Source organism: Rhinopithecus bieti, unplaced genomic scaffold (assembly GCF_001698545.2).
Source record: "Rhinopithecus bieti isolate Rb0 unplaced genomic scaffold, ASM169854v2 scaffold_12155, whole genome shotgun sequence".
NCBI lineage: Eukaryota > Metazoa > Chordata > Mammalia > Primates > Cercopithecidae > Rhinopithecus > Rhinopithecus bieti.
Genome location: NW_016807423.1, coordinates 1,274,959 through 1,298,993, shown reverse-complemented (window position 1 = coordinate 1,298,993; position 24,035 = coordinate 1,274,959). Strand labels below are relative to the sequence as shown.

Here is a 24,035-nt window from a genome sequence, read left to right as displayed (position 1 = left end):
GTTACCCAGGATGGTCTCGATCTCCTGACCTCGTGATCCGCCCGTCTCGGCCTCCCAAAGTGCTGGGATTACAGGCTTGAGCCACCGCGCCCGGCCCATAAGTCCTTATTTCTAACAGAGTTCAGAGTGGCAAGGTCTCACGCCAGCTTGTGCCATGCCCCTTTTAAGGACTTGGCCAATTGTACTTCGTGCTGTAAATATATGCCACCAGAAGTTCAAGGATTTTTATAGAAACCCCATTTGTCTTGTTCACCCTAGGATCTAGCAGTGTTTTATTCAGAGAAAGAATCCAAGCAACCGCTGGAGAAACTGACACAAGCTATTTAGCTTCTTAGCTCTGGCCAGAGGACCAGGAAACTACAGGGCAGAACAGGAAGCAGAGGAAGGCGAACCTGCTTCCTTAAAGACCAAGAGCTCAGACCGTAACTCTGGAACACAGCCTTGTGGTTCTGATAAGGAGTTAGAGCTGTTAGGATGAAAGAGTATACTATTTTCTGGAATCTGCTAATAACTGACACTTGGTTTTTGTATCCAATACTGGGGATCCTTATTTCCCAGGCAGATTTAGAAGCCCCGCTACATTTCTACTAAGGTAATTTTCCCATCCCTCCCAGATATTTCTCTCACATTAAACTAGGGCTCCCTCAGGGCAAGGACTGTCTGGACTCCTTATTCTCCTGGTTACTAACTGGTCTCTAGGAAGAAGGTTTACAACATACCTGCTCTGTCTTCATGTGGAACTCTTTGAGCTCATCCTCTGTGAGGGGAAGGCAATTCTCATCGTTTTCAGGATATTCTTGCCATCCCATTGCTTTCAATAACCTGGTGGATGCAGAAGGACAGGTAAAGAGAATATGACATCATTAAGCCTCAGTGAACAGCCCATCTCTTTTCAGAGAAAACTTTTCTGCCCAGGGACAATGGATGTTAAAGGAATTCTGTTTTCCTCCCTGTGGGACAAGCTTTAATTGTGGCTACTTGGGTGCCCGTAAATAAATGGAGGCTCTTCACAGTTGAGAGAGGAAGAGCTACAGAAGAGACAGTACAAGCAAAACCAAAGCAGTGTAAGGAAGAAAGAGAGCAGAGGTCACTTGTAGGTTTTTTGGGGGGGCGGGTGGGGACGGGGACGGAGCCTCACTCTGTCACCCAGGCTGGAGTGCAGGGTGCAATCTCAGCTCATTGCAACCTCCACCTCCCGGGTTCGAGCCATTCTCCTGTCCCAGCCTCCCTAGTAGCTGGGATTACAGGCACACACTACCATGCCCAGCTAATTTTTGTATTTTTTGTAGAGACAGGGTTTCACCATGTTGGCCAGGCTGGTCTTGAACTCTTGACCTCAAGTGATCCACCCACCTCGGCCTCCTAAAGTGCTGGGATTACAGGCATGAGCCACTGTGCCCGGCCTGAAGTTAAAAATATTAAAGTATTGGAGAGTAGATTGTGGAAGAGATGGCTGGGTTTGTGACAGAATATTTGATGGGCAACAGGCCAACCTGGGGCATACACAGAGAACAAGTTATGATTGTGCCACTTCTCTCCGTATGTGGGACTCTATCTGAGATATCTTCTCCAGTATGTTCAAGGTCCTTAAGGGTCAGACACTGCATGCCCTGTGATGTCCTCCTCACTTACCTGTGCTCTGCTTCTAGAGAGTGTGAGAGAACCTCCCCTTCTTCTACTACAGGGAGGGCAAGACCATTCTGATGACAGCCTTCCTCCCCATTTTCCTTTGGTTCAGGTGTGCTGTTGTCCTCCAACTGCAATAAGGAAAAGGAAGGAAGGACACACTTGGTTTAAGGTTCCTTTGTGGTAATATAAGCAACCTATGAAATCAAGGATTCACAACCCAGGAAAGTGTTTTCCAAAAGACAGCCTCAGCCCATAGATTTGTTTTCCCCATTTACAAATGAGGACCTGCTGTATCAACAAATCAATTTAAAAATTGTTTCTAAAGTTTTAATGAAAAGGCAAAAGATCCAGAACAGCCAACACAATACTGAAGAATAAAACCAGAGTACTGATATTACCTGACATCAAGACTTACCACAAAAGCTAGAGTAATTAAAACACTATGGTAAAAGTGCTCATAAGAGGTGTGGGGGGGAAAGTGTGGTACTGGCAGAAGATGACACAAATAGTCCAATGGGACAGAACAGAGAGCCCACAAACAGACAACTGATCTTTGACAAAGGAAATACAATGGAGAAAAGATAGTCTTTTCGGCCGGGCGCGGTGGCTCAAGCCTGTAATCCCAGCACTTTGGGAGGCCGAGACGGGCGGATCATAGGTCAGCGATGATCGAGACCATCCTGGCTAATACTATGAAACCCCGTCTCTACTAAAAAAAAAAATACAAAAACTAAGCCCCCTGGTGCGATCGAGGCGGGCGCCGCTGTAGTGCTCTCAGGCTAGCTCGGGAGCGAGCAGACAGAGAATGGCGTGAACCCCGGAGGCGGAGCTTGCAGTGAGCGATGAGCCGCCACTGCATCCCAAGCCCTGGGCGGGCCCAGAGCAAGACTCCGCTCAAAAAAAAAAAAAAAAAAAAAAAAAAAGATAGTCTGTTTCAACAATGGTAGGGGAACAATTGGACACCCCACATTAAAAAAAAAAATAAAAAAACGCAATCTAAACAAAGACTTGGCCGCACGGTGGGCTCTAAGCCCTGTAATTGACCCAGCGTACTTTGGGAGGCCGATACGGGGCGATCACAAGGTCAGGAGAAGCGAGACGATCCTGGCTAAGCACGGTGACAACGCCACCTTCGTACTTACCCAAAAATACAAAAAACCTAGCCGGAGGCGAGGTGGCGGGCGCCTGTAGTCCCCAGGCTTACTTGGGAGGCTGAGGCAGGAGGATTATCCGGCGTGAAGCCGCGGAGGCAGAGCTTGCAGTGAGCTGAGATCCGGCGGGCCTATCGTCGCACTCGCCAGCCTGGGTTTGACTAGGAGCAAGACGTCTGGTCTCAAAAAAAAAATAAAAAAAAAAAAAAAAAAAACAAAACAAAACAAAACAAACAAACAAAAAAACAAAGACCTTACAGCCTTCACAAAAATAAACTCAAAATGGGTCACAGACCTAAATGTAAAACAGAAAACTATAAAACTCCTATAAGGACAACATAAGTGAAAACTCAGATGACCTTGGGTATCACATTTATTTATTTACTTACTTACTTATTTTTTGGAGATCAAGTCTCACTCTGTTGCCCAGGCTGGAGTGCAGTGGCACAATCTCGGCTCACTGCAACCTCCGCCTCCCGTGTTCAAGTGATTCTCATGCCTCAGCCTCCCATGTAGCTGTGACTATAGATGCATGCCACCATGCCCGGCTCATTTTTGTGTTTTTTGTAGGAACGAGGTTTTGGCGGGTTGGCCAGGCTGGTCTCGAACTCCTGACCTCAGGTGATCCGCCCACCTCAGCCAACCATGGGATTATAGGTTTGAGCCACCATGCCCAGCCTACAATTAATTGGGCTGGATTTCATTAAAATAAAAAATCTGCTTTGCAAAAGATGCTGTCAAGATAATTAAAAGACAGTGTAGTTGCTCACACCTGTAATCCTAGCACTTTTGGAGGCCAAAGGTGGGAGGACTGCTTGAGTCCAGGAGTTTAACACCAGCCTGAGCAACATAGCAGGAAGCTATCTCTGTAACAAATAAAATATTAGCCAGGCACGGTGGCGCAAGCCTATAGTCCCAGCTACTTGGGAGGTTGAGGCTGGGGAATCGCTTGAGGCGGCGAGGTCGAGGCTGCAGTGAGCTGTGATCATTAATGCCACTGCATTCAGCCTGGGTGACAGAGTGAGACACTGTCTCAACAACAAATATGGCCAGCTGGGCATGGCAGCTCATGCCTGTAATCCCAGCATTTTGGGAGGTGGAGGTGGGTGGATCACCTGAGCTCTGGAATCTGAGACCAGTCTGACCAACATGGTGAAATCTCGTCTCTACTACAACCAAAAACATTCCAGAAAATAGTATACTCTTTCATCCTCACAGCTCTAACTCCTTATCAGAACCACAAGGGTGTGTTCCAGAGTTATGGTCTGAGCTCTTGGCCTTTAAGGGAGCAGGTTCGCCTTCCTCTGCTTCCTGTTCTGCACTGTAGTTTCCTGGTCCTCTGGCCACAGCTAAGAAGTTAAATAACTTGTGTCATGTGGTGGTGCATGCCTGTAATCTCAGCTACTTAGGAGGCTGAAGTAGGAGAACTGCTTGAACCTGGAAGGCGGTGGCTGCAGTAAGCCGAGATTGCTCCACTGCACTCCAGCCCGGGCAAGAATGAAACTCCATCTCAAAAAATAAAATAATACAAATAAATAAATAAATAAATAAATATGGCCACGTGTGGTGGCTTATGCCTTTAATCCTAGCATTTTGGGAGACTGAGATAGGCAGAACACTTGAGGCCAGGAGTTCAAGACCAGCCTGGCCAAAATGATGAAACACCATCTCTACTAAGAATACAAAAATTAGCTGGGCGTGGTGGCGGATGCCTGTAATCCCAGCTACTTGGGAGGCTGAGGCAGCAGAATTGCTTGAACCCAGGAGGTGGAGGTTGCAATGAGTCCAGATCGCGTCACTGCACTCCAGTCTGGGTGATAAGAGCGAGACTCTGTCTCTAAATAAAATAAGAAAGAACGAAGAGTCAGATCATAGACTTGGAGAAACTGTAGTCAAAGACACATGTAATAAAGGACTATGAACTAAGATATAAAAAGAACTCTAAGAACTCTTAAAACTTAGCAATAAGAAAACAGACAACCTCATTTAAAAATGGGTGAGAGACCTGAACAAACACATCACCAAAGAAGATACAGATGGATGCTCCACATCGTATGTCATCATGGAAGTGCAAATTAGAACTACACACCTATCAGGAGGGCCAAAATCCAGAACACTGATAGTATCGAATACTGGTGAGGATGTGTAGCAACAGGAATTCTCATTTACTGCTGGTGGGAATGCAAAATGGCACAACCACTTTGGAAGACAGTTTGGTGTTTTCCTAACAAACTAAATAAGCTCTTAACATATGATCCAGCAATTGCGCTCCCTAGTATTTACCCAAAGGAGTTAAACTTATGCCAACACAAAAACCTGCACATGGATGTTTACTGCAGTTTTATTCATAGTTGCCAACACTTGGAAGCAACCAAGATGTACTTCAATAGGTGAGTGATTACTAAAATAAACCAGAATTTAAAATTTTTGCTGAAAAAAGGATTAAACTCACTTTACTATGTGGTCTAGAAGGCAGTTTTATACCTACAGACATTATCTCTGTACATTTAAAAATCTTGCCACATCTTTATCCTTTAAGAAGAAATCACATAGGTATCAAAGGACAATTCCTAGGCTACCCCAGAAAAAGCCAATGCTCTTACATCTTCTAGCTTATCACAGTCTCTGTTCTCTGAGAAGTCTCCATTCCGGTCATCCTTCAGAGTTTTCAGGAACTCACTCTTCCTGTCGGTGGTTCGGCGGGTCAACTTGGTCAGACGAGAGGAGCTGATCTCAATTGGAGGGGTGGTGCTGGAGGGACTCTGGGCAAATACCACAAATAGGTTTCTCCTGACAGCAAAGAGCAAGAACTGGGGTTCTCTTCTACTTAGCACTAACTTCAAGAATCTGGTAGCCTATTTATCACTCTGTCTTAAACCAAACAATTCTTTTATTTAAGCAGACTTCAGTTTTGCAGGATTTATACAGTTAAGAGGAGCTGGCTTACATGGCACCTCTTTGATCTTTCTACAGACACCAGCAGAATGCCAGTCTAACATAGGATGCCCTTGGTCCACCACAGAGCATCTACCTCATTTAGCCATTGCCCGCTTTTGGATGCTAACAGAAAACATCAATAAAGAAAGCATTCTCAGCTAAATATAGCTACAAAACAAAGTGTCACAGCTATACATATTACACTTGTTATCTAAGTGAACAGGAAATGCCAATTTCAGAAAAAGACTGTCCTGCTTTATCCTCACTCACCTCTTTGGGAGAACTCAGAGCTGCACCACTAGCCAGTACCACTGGTTTGGTAACAGAGATTGGACTGGTAAAAGCGGACTCCCGGCTAGAGGAAAGGGATCCTGACTTGTGCTCCATCCTGTTAGCTTTCCATGCATTAGGCTACACAGGATGAAAGAACAAATCGGTCAGAACAAGCACACAAACAGAATCTCAGCTTATAAAATCATAAAGCAAAGAGTGAAATGTGACATGAGAACAAGTTTCCAGGGCTTAACCGTCTTAACATGTTTGGGAAGTGTGCAACCTCTTTCGGAGGTGAGGCACTTCAAGGAAAATGGTAGATGGGATACAGAAGAACCATGGAATATTAATAGTGACTTCCCAAAAAGAGGGCTCTAGTTCAATGAGTTTGGGAGGTGCTAGGGTGAAGAAAGTTCAACAAGCTTTTTACTGGCAATTTCTCAAAGCACTTAACTGCACATAAAGAATGTGAGAAGCAGTTGGCCAGGCGCGGTGGCTCATGCCTGTAATCCTAGCACTTTGGGAGGTCGAGGAGGGCGGACCACAAGACCATCCTACCTCACACGGTAAAACCCTGTCTCTACTAAAAATACAAAAAATTAGCTGGGCATGGTGGCGGGTGCCTGTAGTCCCAGCTACTCGGGAGGCTGAGGCAGGAGAATGGTGTGAACCCAGGACGCAGAGCTTGCAGTGACCCAAGATCATGCCACTTTACTCCAGCCTGGGCGACAGAGCAAGACTCCGTTTCAAAAAAAAAAAAAAAAATTTGAGAGGCAGTTATGTAGCCTTTTCCAAATGTATTGAATCCCAAAACTTTTTTTTAGTAGTGTTTGTTAACTTTGGATGTAATCCTGATAGCCCACAAAGTGTCACAAAGCTGCAGCTTTCCAGGAACTCTGATGGCAATATGCTAGTTACAGGCCAGGGTGGCTATTGTAAATGGTTGAACAATCCTGATTTATTTGGTCTGGAGGCCCATCTACTCAACTCTGCAGGGTCTGGGCCCATTCTGTCATTCTGGCCATAACCCCAACTATGATGGATAGCTTCCTGGAATACTGAGTTACCACACTGTCTGAGGAGACCAAGGAAGATGTGGCAAGTCAAAGGAGTGGTACTGAAGCAAATGAAAACCTTCCAACTTCTTACTTCCAGAATGAAACACTCAGAACTGAGGACCTCCAGGACAAAGAGGGGGCCTGAGTGAAATGGATTCCTTTCCTGGTTGCTTTCTTGATTGATGGGCATTAAAAAAATACACAGCAATAGCTTTAGGAATGGAATTAACTTTACTATCTACCACATACCAGGTGATGGTCACACCGTTTTATTTAATTCTTAAACCAATCAGGAATAATAATTGTTATGCTGACTTTATTAATAGAGAATGACACTGACGATAAGAAAGGTATACAATTGGTTCAAGGTTATTCAGCTGGTAAATGAAACTGCCTTTCCACTATCCCAAAATGCCTCCAAAAAGAACAAGCAAGCAGATAAGAGAAACAATGATCCAATCAGAATGAAGATTAATTTTTTTCTTGCATTGATAAAAATCTAAAGATGGTTGCTTGTGTCACGTTAACTCTCAAAGATGATTTGTGGCTTCCCCTGAGTTGTAGAGTCACCAGATGTCCTGTCTTTAAAACAATGTCAATTCAGAGCACAGAAACACTTGGGTTTCTGCCATAGTAGTACAAAAGATTTACTCTGTTACATAAAACAGAATATCTACATCTCTGCCAATTTTATTTCAACTTAATTTTCAGTAACTTAAACGCTATGGGATAGCTAGACTACCCCTGGAAAAATCATTATGTCCCACACCAGTTTTTATTAGATGATTAGATATGTAAAAGTCCATTAAAGTGAATTGTATACCCAGTTTTCTTGTTTTTAAAATGTTCTCTCCTTTTCCTCTAAAATTCCGAACCAACCCTAGCTTGCTCCACTTCAAATGCTTATCTTCTTCTACTGGACTAAAAATCCTAAAATCACTGGGCTTGAACTTTCTCCCACCTCCTCTGCCATTTGCCCCTCCAGTTCAAAGGAACTTCCTCCTCCCTTTCTGGCATTATTTGTTCTCTTTCCTTTTGGGTTTATCAAATTATGCTAACCTACCTTACTGAAATTAGGAAAAAAAGGCCAGACTTCTTATTTTCAATCTTATATACCACCTTCTTATTGCCAAACTTCTAAGTCAGTACATGCTATCTTTCACTCGCTCATTAATTCCTTACTGCTTAGTTCCCTGCAATACTCACCTCTATCCCCAATTTTAGCAAAACTCTTTCATAAATAACCAAAACTTTCATCCTTATATTACAAAGGCCAGCTCTAAAACACCTGTCTTCTTTGGGAAATGTGATACTGCTCATTACAAATATTTTCTGAACCTGTCCCTTTTTCCCTACTTGATTTCCTGATGCTTCACTCTCGGTTCTCTCTTTACCTCTTGAATTCCCTTCTTTTCAATGGATGTAAGAATACTCGCATTCCGGGCCGGGTTGGGCTCAAGCCTGTGAATCCAGCACTTTTGGAGAGGCCGAGAACGGAGCGGATCACGAGTCAGGAGATCGAGCCATCCGGAACCCAGTGAAACCCCCATCCTTTACTAAAAAAATCAAAAAACGCGGGCGCCGGTGCTCAAGCCTGTAATCCCAGCACTTTGTTTGAGGCCGAGACGTGCGGATCACGACGGTCAGGGAGATCGAGACCACTCCCCCTGGCTAACACGTGAAAACCCTGTCTCTTACTAAATACAAAAAAACTAGGGCCGGGCGAGGCATCGGGTGGCGCGCCTGTTACGTCCCAGCTACTCGGGAGGCTGAGGCAGTGAGAATGGCCGTGAGCCCGGGGTAGGCGGAGCTTTGCAGTTGGCTGAGATCTGGGCACTGTTACTCCCAGCCTGGGTGACACGAGCGGAGACTCGTCTCAAAAAAAAAAAAAAAAAAAATACAAAAAACTAGCCGGGGCGAGGTGGCGGGGCCTGGTAGTCCCAGGCTACTCGGGAGGCTGAGGCAGGAGAATGGCGTGAACCCGGAGGCGTAGCTTGCACGTGATGTCGAGATCCGGCCACTGCACTCCAGCCTGGGCTGTACGAGCGAGACTCTGTCTCAAAAAAAAAAAAAAAAAAAGGACTACTAGCAGCATTCTAGCCTCAGTACTCTTCTTCTGTAATCTGTTGGACTAGGTGAACTTCATTAGAAAAGCAATTACTTATAACTGTTTCAGTTAAAAATGTTAAAATTGTGTAGATAATAAGTAAAACTGCATCTCTACCTACTTTAACTTCTCTCCTGTTCTTTTTATACAGGCTTCCAGGAAGTCTTACTTCCCCATCGACTTCCACATACCAGCCATACCGAACCACTATGGTTCCTTTACTCCAAACACACCATATTCTGCATCCAGTTTCTGGGTAACAGATTCCCTCTGCCGAGAATGCCCTACCTACTTGCTTTCTAACGAACTACTGTACTACTGTTTTTAAACGTCCACTTACTGAGTAATTAGGATGTTTCAAAAATTATATTCCAAGTACTTGCTCCAATTTACTGTCGAGAAAAGTTTAGCAAAATCTAATAACTTAAGATCACAATCCTAAAAAGTGTCACAAAGATTTCAACTTAATTAAGTTTGAGTCAAAAGACTAAATTCTCAACTTCCTCTTCTATTCTTCATCCTTCAAGAGAGGAGGCATTCTGGAACAGTAGAAAGAGCCCTGGTTTTGAAGTCAGACCTGTGTTAAAAGTCTGACTCTATCACTTATTAGCTATGTAACCCCACAGTATGTCATTCTCTATATCACAGGATTAAAGGAGTAAATGCTTTAACATGTGTAAAAAGCCTAACCAAGCAACATAGTAAGATGTCAACAAATGGCAGTTCTCTTTCCTTTATCACGTATTTGAACCCCAGGTATCCATAAAGACGACTTTGATGACCCTCCCCAGGCAGAGGAGAACAATTTTTTACAATTTTTTTTTTTTTTTTTTGAGACGGAGTCTCAGTCTGTCGCCCAGGCTGGAGTGCAGTGGCACCATCTCGACTCACTGCATGCTCCACCTCCTGGGTTCACGCCATTCTCCTGCCTCATCCTCCTGAGTAGCTGGGACTACAGGAGGCACCACCACGCCTAGCTAATTTTTTGTATTTTTAGTAGAGAGGAGGTTTCACCATGTTAGCCAGGATGGTCTCTATCTCCTGACCTTGTGATCCGCCCACCTCAGCCTCCCAAATTGCTGGGATTTCAGGTGTGAGCCACCGCGCCCAGTCAATTTTTTTTTTTGTATCTGTTTCTTCACTAGACAGTAAACTCTTTGGGATTACAGGCCAAGTATTATTTTGTGCCTCTAGTGACACACAGTGTTTACTACTCAGATACACTCAGTAATTATTGCTAATGTTTAGATAAAATGAATGGATAAATCAACATCTGCTTATATTAGTTAGCTTACCTCTACCTCCCTCTAACATCTCATATCCTAGGTACCCAGAACCACAATCACATTTCCTGAAACCTGATCTTCCATCGTTACCCTAATTTCCCAGGGAAAAATGTCTTGTTTTCTTTTGCTGCCTAATTTGCCTCCCACTATCTGCCATTACCACCTCCCTTCTCTGCCAACTGTCATCATCCTCTTCAAGCTTCAACAGCAGCAGCCTTTATATTAGTTTTCCAATCTTCATTCTACTCCTGACTCACACAGGACTAAAGTGATCTTAAGTTTTGTGTCATAATTTTTATCCTTCTCACTTTTTTAACCTTTTGATTTATGAGACCCTTGAGGACACAATGACATTTTCTTACTCATTTTTATATTTTCTGTAGTCCTGCAGAATGCTTGCAGACATCTTAAAGTAACACTCAAGAAAGTCTTTATAAACTCTCAAGAAATGGGACAAACATAAGGTGTGCTGGCAGGTTGGTAACAATAGCTACCATTTATTGGCACTTATTATATGCCAGTTTTAGTTATTTCATTAAATTTTCCCATTTACTCCTCACAAAAAAACGGTGAGTATTACTATGTCTATTTTATAGAAGAAGAAACTGAGACTGGGAAGTGAAGAAACTTGCGCAAGGTGGTAAGATGAAGAAGGTGCAAGGTGGAATCTGTCTATTCCATAGCCTGGCAGTTAACTTCCGTGCTTGGCTGTTTCTTTCTTTGTAATAGTTGCTCTCTTCACTTGAATTCACATTCTTTTCCTTCTACATCAGAGGAAAAGAAACCCTACGTATCCTAAACCCTTTTCAAAGATAACTGTACTTGTCAATTAGTTTTATTCCCACATATTTCTTCTTGGCCCATGATCCTTTAATCATCTCTTCTCTTCCAAGTACAGTTCAAGTTGCTTCCAGTGGCTTCTTCTGACAGACTTCCTCATCCATTCACTTATCATTTCCACCACCTATATTCTACCTAGTTCCTTTTACTGTCAAGGTTAAAAGGTGCCACTACCTCCATATATTTCCAAAAGCCCTACTTTATTCCCTAAAAACATCAACTCAAAAGTCTCCTAAAATAATCACTAAGGCTTTTTTTCAGTTATTTTCCTCAACTTGTTACCCCTGTTGCTATTACAAACTCACCCACTTGTATTTCTGTGATAGTTTACAATTTTTTTCTGAACTAGTTTCTCAGTACTATCCCATTCTTTATTCCTCTTTTTCTATCATCTTCTCTTCTGTCGTCTTCTCTTGTGTATCTAATCTACCTTGAAAACTCCAATCATTATCACTAGAATAATAATTCCCAGTGAATTTCTTCAGAGGCAGGGCACAGTGGCTCACGCCTGTAATCCTAGCACTTTGTGAGGTCAAGGCGGGAGGACGGCTTGAGCCCAGAAGTTCAAGACCAGCCTGGGCAATACAGTGAGACCCCAATCACTATTATAGATAGATAGATAGATACATAGAGAAAGAAAGAAAAAAATATTCAGAGAGGATGGCATACACCAGAATAATTCTTCCCAGGTAAGAGAAAAAAGAGGCAATAAGATGCAAAAGATGGATTAGAGTTTTTCTATGAGCAACTTCACAGGCCTCTGCTTAGTCTACACACTGACTATAGGACTAGCAAACTATGACCCATGGGCCAAATCTTGCCCGAGGCATTTCTGTATGATTCATGAGCTCATATTTATTTTACATTTTAAAGAGTTGAAAAAAAAAAAAAAAGCAATGTGTAACAAAAATCATGTATATTAAGCTAAGCCTAAAATATTTATCTGGCCCTTCATAGAAAAAAATTATCAATCCCTGCCATCAATGGTTTGGAGCCACTGAAGGGATTCAGGAAGGAATGTGATATATTCAATTGTTTTGGGATGATCATTCTGGCAGTTCTGCAGGACATACAGAGAGACATGAGAAAACAGAAAGGTATACTACAACAGTAAATGTGAGAACACAAAGTCCTGAACAAGGATAGCACAGAGAGAATAACAGGGACTTTGTAATTCCTTGGCTGAGGAGAATGACTAAGGAGGAAGAGGAGAGAAGCAGCCAAGGTAGTCAAGCTGAGTGATCAGATGGATGTTGTTGCTATTACAGAAAACCAGAGGGGCCAAGTGTGGTGGCTCACACCTATAATCTCAACGCTCTGGGAGGCTGAGGCAGGAGGATTGCTTGAGGCCAGGAGTTAGAGACCAGCCTGGGCAACAAAATGAGATTCTGTCTCTACAAAAAATAATTAAAAAAAAAAAAAAAATAGTTGGGCATGGCCAGGCACGGTGGCTCACGCCTGTAATCCTAGTACTTTGGGAGGCCGAGGCGGGTGGATCACGAAGTCAGGAGATGAAGACCATCCTGGCTAACACAGTGAAACCCCGTCTCTACTAAAAATACAAAAAAAATGAGCCAGGCGTGGTGGCAGGTGCCTGTAGTCCCAGCTACTCGGGAGGCTGAGGCAGGAGAATGGTGTGAACCCGGAAGGTGGAGCCTGCAGTGAGCCAAGATCGGGCCCCTGCACTCCAGCCTGGGCGACAGAGCGAGACTCCATCTCAAAAAACAAAACAAAACAAAACAAAAAATAAATTAAAAAGCCAGGCATAATGGTGTGCCCCTATAGTTCCAGCTACTTGGGAGGCTGAGGTCACACTGAGTCATGATTGTGCCACTGCACTCCAGCCTGGGTGTCAGAGTGAGACCCTGTCTCAAAAAAAAAAACAAAGGAAGAAAAAAAGAAAGCTACAAATCAGGAGAAAGATTACGAGGTGATGAAGCTAATGAGTATGAGAGGTCTACTAAAAATCCAGCTGGCAGGAGTAGAGTCTGGATACAGAGTACAATACTACACATATAATAGGTACTAAATGGATATCTGGTGACTGATTCGACAAGAAAAAACAAATTTATTAATTTTTTTCTAATTTATTCCCAAACCTCTCTTGTACAAGGTTCTTACACCTTGATTCTAAATCATACCTTAGAAGGAGGTGGTACAGGCTTAGGAACCAGGTTCTTATAGACACTTGGAACCATGGATGACAGTTTGTTCCCATTTGCATGGTGCGATCCTGGTGAGGTGAATGCAGCAGAGAAGGCAGCAGCAGGATCCTCTTTGGAAACTTTTTTGATAACTAGCATCTTGGAGGGTTGCTTGGCACTAGGTGGGTTTTCTGTAAAGTACAATAGTGGAGAGACAAAAGAATATAAAACCTGTTGTGTAACATGAAGCACAGTTTATACAAAGGCCTTAGTCAACAAAACAACTGACAGTTGAGACAGAGGCATTAAACATTCCCTGGGATGCACTTAATACTCTCAAAAGTGAGATTACTCAGGAACTGTACAAAAAAATGCAGCATACGAGGAACTTGATACTAAATTTATAAATCAGCCAGAAAGTCCAAAGATGTTAGCAGTCCTTCAGGGGCACAATATGTCTGATGCACTGTGTGATCAGTCAAGCATGAACCAAACAAGAATAAATCCAAGGGCCACGCACTGTGGCTCATGCCTATGATCCCAAGACTTGGAGGTGGTGAGGTGGGCAGATCACTTGAGTCCAGGAGTTCGAGACCAGCGTGGGTTGGCAAACCCTGTGGCAAAACCCCATCTTTACAAAAAATACAAACATTAGCCAGGGATGGTGGCACACATCTGTGGTCCCAGCTACTTAGGAGGCTGAGGTGGGAGAATCACTTGAAACCAGGAGGTCGAGGCTGCAGCGAGCCATGACTGTGCTACTGCACTCCAGCCTGGATGACAGAGCGAGACCCTAACTCAAAAAAACAAAAGCAAAACAAAACAAACAAACAGAAAAACACTTAAGAGTAGCAGCTCCTGTCAGCATGAGAATAGAGAGAGATGAGGTAATCAGGGATTGGGGTCTGCCATGAAACTCTCTGATGAGGCAAACTGGAGCAAAGGTATACACCATTAGCAAAGAGGAGAAGGTACAGTGATCAATCTTAATCCTACAATACTGGATTCTAAACCCATCATTTAGGTAAGTTAAAGACTTCCCATGTTCATAGCTATGAACATGTCTAATGAAGGAACCAGGAGAGTTCAATTTGTAAATGCCAAAGATCCCAATGCTACAGATTAGGTTTGGTTTGAAATACAGATTCCTATCGCACCACTGCACTCTAACCTGGGTGACAGAGTGAGATTCTGTCTCCAAAACAAAACAAAAAACCACAAACATATATATATATACACACACACACACACACGGATGTTTAAACATACATATATAGGAATGTTTAAGAATATATTGTTATGGGCCGGGTGCGGTGGCTCATGCCTTAATCCCAGCACTTCGGGAGGCTGAGGCAGGTCAATCATGAGTTCAAGATATCGAGACCATCTTGGCCAACATGGTGAAATCCCGTCTCTACTAAAAATACAAAAATTAGCCGGGCATGGTGGCGTGCGCCTGTTAATTCCAGCTACTTAGGAGGCTGAGGCAGGAGAATCGCTTGAATCTGGGAGGCAGAGGTTGCCGTGAGCTGAGATTGCGCCATTGCATTCCAGCCTAGCGACTAAGACTCCATCTCAAAATAAAATAAAATAAAAAAAATAAAAAAGTGAATTAGCAATGTTAATTAAAAGTTACTTTTTATGAATGTTTTCTACCTAAAATCTGCTTCCTTGTTGGTCATGGTGGCTCACACCTGTAATCCCAACACTTTGGGAGGCCAAGGCGGGTGAATCACTTGAGGCCAGGAATTCGAGACAAGCCTGACCAACATGGTAAAACCCTGTCTGGACTAAAAATACAAAAATTAGCCAGGCGTGGTGTAGTCCCAGCTATGAAGGTGGAGGCTGCAGTGAGCTGAGATCACGCCACTGCACTACAGCCTGGGCAACAGAATGAGACTGTCTCAAATGAACAAAGAAACAAACACCCAAACACCACCACCAAAACAACTGCTTCCAAATTCTGGGTTCTATAAACTCTCAGTTGTATTATGACTCCACTACCATGGTAACATTTCAATGGTGTTTGGGGGTTGGGGGGCAGAGTAACCTGCTACAGTAGAATGCTAGTTACCATGGGCAAATGCATGAGATGAGAAACAAGAGATAAAAAGAGATAAGGAATCTCTGCTCCTCTCCCTGATAAGAAAAAATTTTTAAGTTGTGCCTTTAAAATGGCAAAATCTACCTACCCCATACTCCAGAAGGTGTCCCAATAGGTCTGCATGGCTGATTCTGTTTGCCAGCTTCTGGATTCAAGGAGGGCTAGGAAAAAAGGGATATGAATGGTTGATAGAGAAAGCTGATCATTTTGGTACTTTTCACAAAGTAGCCATCACCATGGAACCTATCAAATAACCTATCAAATAATTACATATTAGCAGCACTTACTAATTTGACACTGTATTCAGAATTATAACAAACAGAAAATGTCAAAATGCAAAATCACTAAGTATTATGTTAATCTTAGTTTCTCCTGAGTTTCATTTCCTTTGATATAAGGCATTTCATTTATTTTAAATAGACTAAATGTGCAAATTCCCACTTTCCTATAGGATATGTATGCCAAACAAGGAGGCACTGAAAGTTAGATGAACAAGAATGTGGATCATTTTCCTCAGATTAAAGGAGGACAATCTGGTCAGTGAAATGTATAGTATTCACTGCATTTCTAAGACGGGTGTAGGGCAGGGGCAGACTATATGCCAAGGACTGTGCTAGAAATACAATAAAGAGCCCCTGTCTTCACACAGGTCACAGTTTCGCTATAAAAACTTGTAGACAAGTTAAGTACAATAAAAGGTTACAAGGATGATGAAAAAAATTCGTATCAGGGAAGAAGGAGTACTCACGAAGAAATGTCAATTCTACTTGAAAGAGAAGTGCTATCAGAAAAGGTTTTACTACAGGTGATTTAAGAATCCTTAAAGATAAATTCCAAAGCTGGAAAATGGGTAATTGCAGGAACAGAAAGCATTAAAAAGAATATTCAGGTCTGCAAATAGTTCAGCATGAGTAGTGCTAGGGAAGGAGGGGACCCTTCTGTGGGGAAAGAGATATCTGGCAAAGTAGGCCAAGAGCCAGTTTGTGGAGGATTTCTTAGAGGAGATTAAGTTTTATTCTACAGGTAATGAGGATCCATCTTTCATGCAGAGTTAACAGGATCTAATTATCAATTTACAACCGTCACTCTAGTAGCAGCCTGAAGGATGGATCTGAGGGGTTTAAATATCAACTAAAAGACCATTAGGAGGCCGGGCACGGTGGCTCAAGCCTGCAATCCCAGCACTTTGGGAGGCCGAGACGGGCGGATCACGAGGTCAGGAGATCAAGACCATCCTCGCTAACCCGGTGAAACCCCGTCTCTACTAAAAAATACAAAAAACTAGCCGGGCGAGGTGGCGGGCGCCTGTAGTCCCAGCTACTCGGGAGGATGAGGCAGGAGAATGGCGTGAACCCGGGAGGCAGAGCTTGCAGTGAGCTGAGATCCGGCCACTGCACTCCAGCCTGGGCGACAGAGCAAGACTCCGTCTCAAAAAAAAAAAAAAAAAAAAAAAAAGACCATTAGGAGATCAATTCCATAGTCTGGGAGGGTAATAAAGGCAAGAGAAGTAGAGAACAAGATAAGGAAAAGGGCAGGGAAGAGTTAAGAGCACCAGACTAGACTTAATAACTAATTGTATGACACTGCTGTCCTAGCCCAAACTTTACAATCTGGTAACAGGGTAGGAAAATGGCTTTTTTTTTTTGAGACAGTCTCACTCTGTTGCCCAGGCTGGAGTGCGGTGGCATGATCTTGGCTCACTGGAACCTCCATTTCCCATGTTCAAGCAATTCTCCTGCCTCAGCTTCCCGAGTAACTGGGATTACAGGTGTGCACCACCACACCCAACTAATTTTTGTATTTTTAGTAGAGACGGGGTTTCACCATGTTGGCCAGGCTGGTCTCGAACTGACCTCAAGTGATCCACTCACCTCGGCCTCCCAAAGTGCTGGGATTACAGGCGTGAGCCACCATGCCCAGCCGGAAAATGGCTTTTCAGCACAATTGCCTGTGAACATTATACAAACAACAAAAGGACACCCAGACTCCACTACAGAACTTCAGAATCAGAATCTCCAGGGGCAGGGCTTCTAGCAGGTAGGTATTTTCCAACCAATCAAGGTGAGAACCACTACAAGAGGAGAACAAGCACAAATGCAAATGAAACTACCAACTCTCTATATAAGTGGACAAATCAGTGACAGATTTTTTTTTTTTTTTTTTTTTTTTTTGAGACGGATCTTGCTCTGTCGCCCAGGCTGGAGTGCAGTGGCCGGATCTCAGCTCACTGCAAGCTCGCCTCCGGGTTACGCCATTCTCCTGCCTCAGCCTCCCGAAATAGCTGGGACTACAGGTGCCCGCCACTCGCCCGGTTAGGTTTTTTGTCATTTTAGTAGAGACGGGGTTTCACTGGTTATTATCCAGGATGGTCTGATCTCCTGACCTCGTGATCCGCCCATCTCGCCTCCCAAAGTGCTGGGATTACAGGCTTGAGCCACCGCGCCCGGCCCCCAGTGACAGATTTTGAAGGACAAGGTTAATACATTCCTCTAGACAGGAGTAGTTGATAGGCAGAAGAGGTACCAGCCCTAAAAGCTGTGGTTGTTTCCGGCCGGGCCGGTGGCTCAAGCCTGTAATCCCAGCACTTTGGGAGGCGAGACGGGCGGATCACGAGGTCAGGAGATCAAGACCATCCTGGCTAACATGGTGAAAACCCCGTCTCACTAAAAATACAAAAAAAAAGCTAGCCGTGGCGGACCTGCGTGCGCGCTGTGAGGTCCAGCTACTCGGAGGCTGAGGCAGGAGAATGCGTGGAACCGGGAGGCGGAGCTTGCAGTGAGCTGAGATCCGGCACTGCACTCCAGCCTGGGCGACAGAGCAAGACTCCGTCTCAAAAAAAAAAAAAAAAAAAAAGCATGAAGCTCGTGGTTGTTTCCTTGTCTCATTTTAATAGGACCACCTGTTCTTGGTTACATCGTATCCAGGGTTCTTCAGAGACAATGCTCCTATTTATACAGTATCTTTGATCTCTTTTCCACTGTTTTAAAATGTACAGTTTTAAAACTTTTAAAAATAGTAAAATAAAACAGGAAAAAAATAAAACAAATGAATAAGTTAATGGTTAAAAGTTCTTTTAAACACTACCCATTGGTTTAACAACATAACATTACCTACCAAACCAGAAAGGGACATTACAAATCTCATAGAAAAAAAAAAAAAAAAAATACTCATATGGTGATCACAGAATTTTTTTTTTTTTTTACTATCCAACTGTGTCTCCCTAGACACTATAGTTTTGTCTCCAAAAACAATCTCAACTTTTAATCTACTAGTTTTTAGAAAATCTTACGCCTCGGCATTTTCTATAAATTGGTAGTTGCTTCTAGAGGTTACAGAATCCTTAGTGGTTTTGTATTATTCCATTAGGAGACACACACATAACACGTGGTTGTGCTTCTTTTGGTTATGTTGGCAGACACTGACGCTTATAGCCTAAAACCGTCAACTCAATACAAGATGCAAAAACAATGATCTAATATTACAATTCTTTATAAAGTAGTATAATTCCATAAATAGGAACTTCCCCTCATCTATTTGGCGATTCAATGGTACAGTTCATATAGAAAAAATATGATACATGCTTATTCCTAAGGTGAGGCAGGCATCATTGTGAATTCACAGATTTAAATCCAATTTGATGTGATTCAACCCTCACCATTATCATTAACTGATGCATAAAACTGTCCCATGTTTGGCCTGTGGAACCCTCTTCAATTTGGCTTCTAAATCCTTTTGTTACAACCATAGTAGTTCTTTAATTACTTCTTTGCTATCTAGTTTGAAAAAATATTCTAGACTCTTCTTTTAAGTATGCGGTCTGAACTATTTCAAGATCAGAATCCAAGCAGTAGAGTCACTCTTTGCTATGGGGGTTGTTCATTGTTCCCATGTCTTTTCAGTGGACAGAACTGCCTAGAAGAATGTATTTTTTCACTCCAAAGCTAAAACACCTCATAACTTATTACTGATATTCCCAATTCAAACTGAGTACCCTTGTCGATTTTACGGAACATCTATTTTATGTTTTTATTTTCGTCTACACAGAATCCTGATTTTCAGGCATACAAAGGATAGAATATCATATTTAATTGCTTTATCTCATATTACGCACAAGTTTCAGAATAGCAATGTCAGTATTTCACCAGTTACCAAAATGTTTTTCTTTGGACATGTTCTCCCCATCTTTCCACTTAAAAAAAGTTATACTATATCCAGATTGTCAGATCATATAACTATCACATGCAAACTCTCTTTTAACCCTCATTTCATCTTAGCTCTACAATTAACCATACATTTAATACGTACCACCATTCCTTTTGTTATCATCTTTCTGGTTTGTCAGAAGCTTGTTCTTTTTTTGTTTGTTTTTGAGACGGAGTCTTGCTCTGTCCTCCAGGCTGGAGTGCAGTGTGGCCTGATCTCAGCTCACTGCAAGCTCCGCCTCCCAGGTTCACGCTATTCTCCTGCCTCAGCCTCCTGAGTAGCTGGGACTACAGGTGTCCGCCACCGCAGCCGGCTAATTTTTTGTATTTTTAGTAGAGACGGGGTTTCACCGCAGTCTCGATCTGCTGACCTTGTGATCCGCCCACCTTGGCCTCCCAAAGTGCTGGGATTACAGGCGTGAGCCACTGTGCCCGGCAGAAGCTTGTTCTTTAGTAGTTCTCAGGAAAAGTCCTGGGAACAATATTCCAAAGTTTTTTTTTTTGAGGCATTTTATTTGTAAATATGTACTGCATCCCTAGAAACAAAATCCAAGGATTTTCCCTCCTATGTGTTTTCATCTTGCTTCTTCATGGTCCGTGATACCAGTTAAGTTTGTCAATATGAGGAAGTCAAACTGGTGGGACAGAAGCAGATTGTTCTGCCGTTTTTCTAGATCTTTGAGTTGCACATCAAAGCTGGGGCTCTACACTTGTTTAGCCTGCCTGTGAGGTTCACAATTTTCCGAGCTCTGTAATCATCAATGATTTCAAATTTGCCAATGTAACGATGCTTCGTCATCACAGCGAGAAGTTGGACAATGACTTTGGAGCATGGCCTAATGGTGTTTGCCACTCTTTCCGGCATTGGTGACACTCTTGAGAGCATGAGGTAGGATGTTCACATGCACCACTGTGACAGCGGGAAACAATGGCGGAAAGAGCAATACTCCAAGAACTTACACATTGATGTTTGTCTGTGATCTTTATAACTGAACATTAGATTGACAAAGCACAAAATTTTTGGCTCACATTTTATCGTAATTGCTACTCCATTTACTTGTTATAAAGCTTTGCTGTCAGTCTATCTGGTTTTCTTTCTCTTAACAACTCAGTCTTTATGCCTGAATGGCCAAAGGATATCTTTTTTTATTCCAGTATTCTGTAAGAGTGTATTTTAGTCGTCCTGACTGTCCTTTCAATTTGTAGATTCAAATCTAAATGTATTTCAGAAAAATGTTCTTGAATTATACTTTTCAGTATTTTTTTTTTTTTTGAGATGGAGTCTCGCTCTGTCACCTTGGCTGGAGTGCAGTGGCGTGATCTCGGCTCACTGCAAGCTCCACCTCCCAGGTTCAAGCCATTCTCCTGCCTCAGCCTCCCGAGTAGCTGGGACTACAGATGCCCACCACCACGCCTGGCTAATTTTTTTATTTTTAGTAGAGACGGGGTTTCACCTTGTTAGCCAGGATGGTCTTGATCCCCTGACCTCGTGATCCGCCCACCTCGGCCTCCCAAAGTCCCACCCGGCCACTTTTCAGTATTTAAGCTATTCCTTTATTTTGGTTTTCTTTCTGGGGGTGGATGTGGGAAGATCCTATTATATATCTATATTAGATCTTTTCTGCCAAACTGTTTTCCCCAGTTTTAATTTCTATGTATTTCTCCTTCATTTAAAAAATTTTCCTTTCCTGTCTTCTAATTCTTGAAAATATTAGTATTTATTCTCTTTATTCTTTCTTGTTTAGTCTTTATTTTCTGAAATCTTTTATTATTTCTTTTCTAGAGTTCTAGCCCCTTATTTTGAGTTTTTCCAGATGATTTTTTTTTTAAACCAACTTCTTAGGATCATTAATCTTTTTTCTTTTTTTTTTTTTGGAGACAGAGTTTCACACTCTTGTTGCCCAGGCTGGAGTGCAATGGTGCGATCTTGGCTCACTGCAACCTCTGCCTCCCAGGTTTACTTTCTTTAATGTCCTGGTTATCCTTTCCCTACCGCTTTTATCTGAAACTTTCCTTTCCTTTGTTTCTAACTGACTTGTCTCTCTGCAGCTCAATCTGGATTATATTTCCAACAGTTTGCCCTCAGTGAGGGACTTTGTTCTGGAAGGGTATATTGGCCAGTTAGTATGAACAACGATAGAACCCTGTGCTGGTTACTGCTTCTTAGTTACCAAGTCATCCCTTCTGCCTGTTGTGCAAAAATGTGCCTGGACACTTTAAAATTTTTCCTTTGACAGCTGACATGTTAACTTCTGCCAGCAGAGAACAATGGAGAGATTCTTATTTCCTGTTCCTGTGTGCCTTTTCAGTGGGCTCCTACAGCGCCCAGTTCCTCAAAGCCAGGTTCTGACGTACAAGCTCAGAGACCAGCAGCTTCCCTCAGCACCCCGTCTGAGTAGTTTTGTAGCAGAGTGACACCTCTAATGAAAAGCCTTTCAGCACGATTCCCCAGAGAAGGACATTAGCAATTACTTTGCCATTCAGTGGGCCACAATTGAGCCCTTTCTAACCAGGTATGAATCTCAGCCCTGGGGTGGTGGTAGGGAAATGGGGGACTCATTCTTGGACACTATCTAAGCTTTAAGGGTAGTGGCTGCTCCCTGTATGTATGTATGTATGTATTTTTTTTCTTCTTTTTTGAGACAGGGTCTCTGTCACCCAGGGTGGAGTGAAGTGGTGCCATGTGGGCTCACTGCAGCTATGACTTGCCAGACTCAAGCAACCCTCCCACCTCAGCCCCCTGAGTAGCTAGGACTACCAGGTACCCCCCCCATCCAGCTAATTTTTTTTTTTTTTTTTTTTTTGAGACGGAGTCTCGCTCTGTCGCCCAGGCTGGAGTGCAGTGGCGCAATCTCTGCTCACTGCAAGCTCCGCCGCCTCCGGGGTTCACGCCACTCTCCTGCCTCAGCCTCCCTAGTAGCTGGGACTACAGGCGCCTGCCACCACGCCCGGCTAATTTTTTTGTATTTTTAGTAGAGACAGGGTTTCCCCATGTTCGCCAGGATGGTCTTGATCTCCTGACCTCGTGATCCGCCCGCCTCGGCCTCCCAAAGTGCTGGGATTACAGGCGTGAGCCACCGCACCTGGCCACGTCCAGCTAATTTTAAAATTTTTTGTACAGACGAAGGTTTCACCATGTTGCCCAGGGTGGTCTCCAACTCCTGGACTCAAGCGATCGTTCTGCCTGGACCTCCCAAAGTGCTGCGATCACAGGCGTGAGTCACTGACCTGTGCTTATGTGCTATTTCTATTTTCTTTAAAGATCTTTTTACTTTGTACTAGTCAATCCTTCATTACTCCAATCTTGCTATAGTTAATAATTCCTTATATTAACTTTCTCTATTCCAACTACTGTGTGGTTTGAACTCTTGACTGGTCCAGTCAGATCCTTCATATCTTATCCCAGAGCCCCCATATTTACCAGTTACTCCATTACAGAAAACCACTCCCGATTAACTGCTGCTCTTCTCAAATATGCCCTGCAAGTTTTCCAGAAAAACGGTTGGCTCTGCTGGCATTCTTTATGCTGTCAGGTGCTCTTGCTTCCCTTCAGCTCCCATTGCACAAATGCTAGTATTAACCAAGCCTCTTATATAGATTTTGGTGGTTTGTCCCTATCGGCTTTAGGGGTTTCTGGGGAAATCTCATTTTGCTTTGATGTAGATGGCATCGGTAGATTTTGTTGATTCCTCAACTCTACTTGCTTTATTTTTAACTTTATTTTAAAATAATTTCAGGGCCAGGCACAGTGAGTGGCTCACGTCTGTAATCCCAGAATTTGGGAGGCTGAGGCAGGTGGATCACCTGAGGTCAGGAGTTCGAGACCAGCCTGACCAACATGGCAAAACCCCGCCTCTACTAAAAATACAAAAACTAGCTGGGCGTAGGGGTGCATGCCTGTAATCCCAGCTACTTGGGAGGCTGAGGCAGGAGAATGGCTTGAACCCAGGAGGCGCAGAGTGCAGTGAGCCGAGGTCGCACCATTGCATTCCAGCCCGAGAGACAAGAGTGAAACTCCGTCTCAAAAAACAATAAATAAAATAATTTCAGACTTACAAAAGAGTGGCAAAAACAGTACCAAGAATTCCTGTACAGCCTTCATCTAGACAGTCATACAGGTTTAAGTATCCCTTACGTTTGGGACTGTGTTTCAGATTTTGGATTTTGGAGTATCTGTGTATTATATTTGCATATGTGAGACACCCTGGGGACAGAAACCAAATCTAAACATGAAATTCATTTTGGGGCCGGGTGCGGTGGCTCAAGCCTGTAATCCCAGCACTTTGGGAGGCCGAGACGGGNGG

General features: G+C 43.2%; 1 protein-coding gene across 5 annotated transcripts in view; it reads right to left on the bottom strand.

The window, feature by feature from the left end:
* GPBP1L1 (GC-rich promoter binding protein 1 like 1) overlaps positions 1-24,035 on the bottom strand; it is a 67,682-nt gene that overhangs the window by 1,996 nt on the left and 41,651 nt on the right. For all 5 annotated transcript variants that reach the window (XM_017881780.1, XM_017881779.1, XM_017881782.1 and 2 more), the window contains exons 6-11: positions 15,618-15,690; positions 13,423-13,616; positions 5,988-6,128; positions 5,384-5,542; positions 1,633-1,757; positions 720-822 (exon numbers count right to left, since the gene is read on the bottom strand). In XM_017881780.1, coding sequence (XP_017737269.1) covers positions 720-822; positions 1,633-1,757; positions 5,384-5,542; positions 5,988-6,128; positions 13,423-13,616; positions 15,618-15,690 — 795 coding nt within the window. The remainder of the gene's footprint in view (positions 1-719; positions 823-1,632; positions 1,758-5,383; positions 5,543-5,987; positions 6,129-13,422; positions 13,617-15,617; positions 15,691-24,035) is intronic.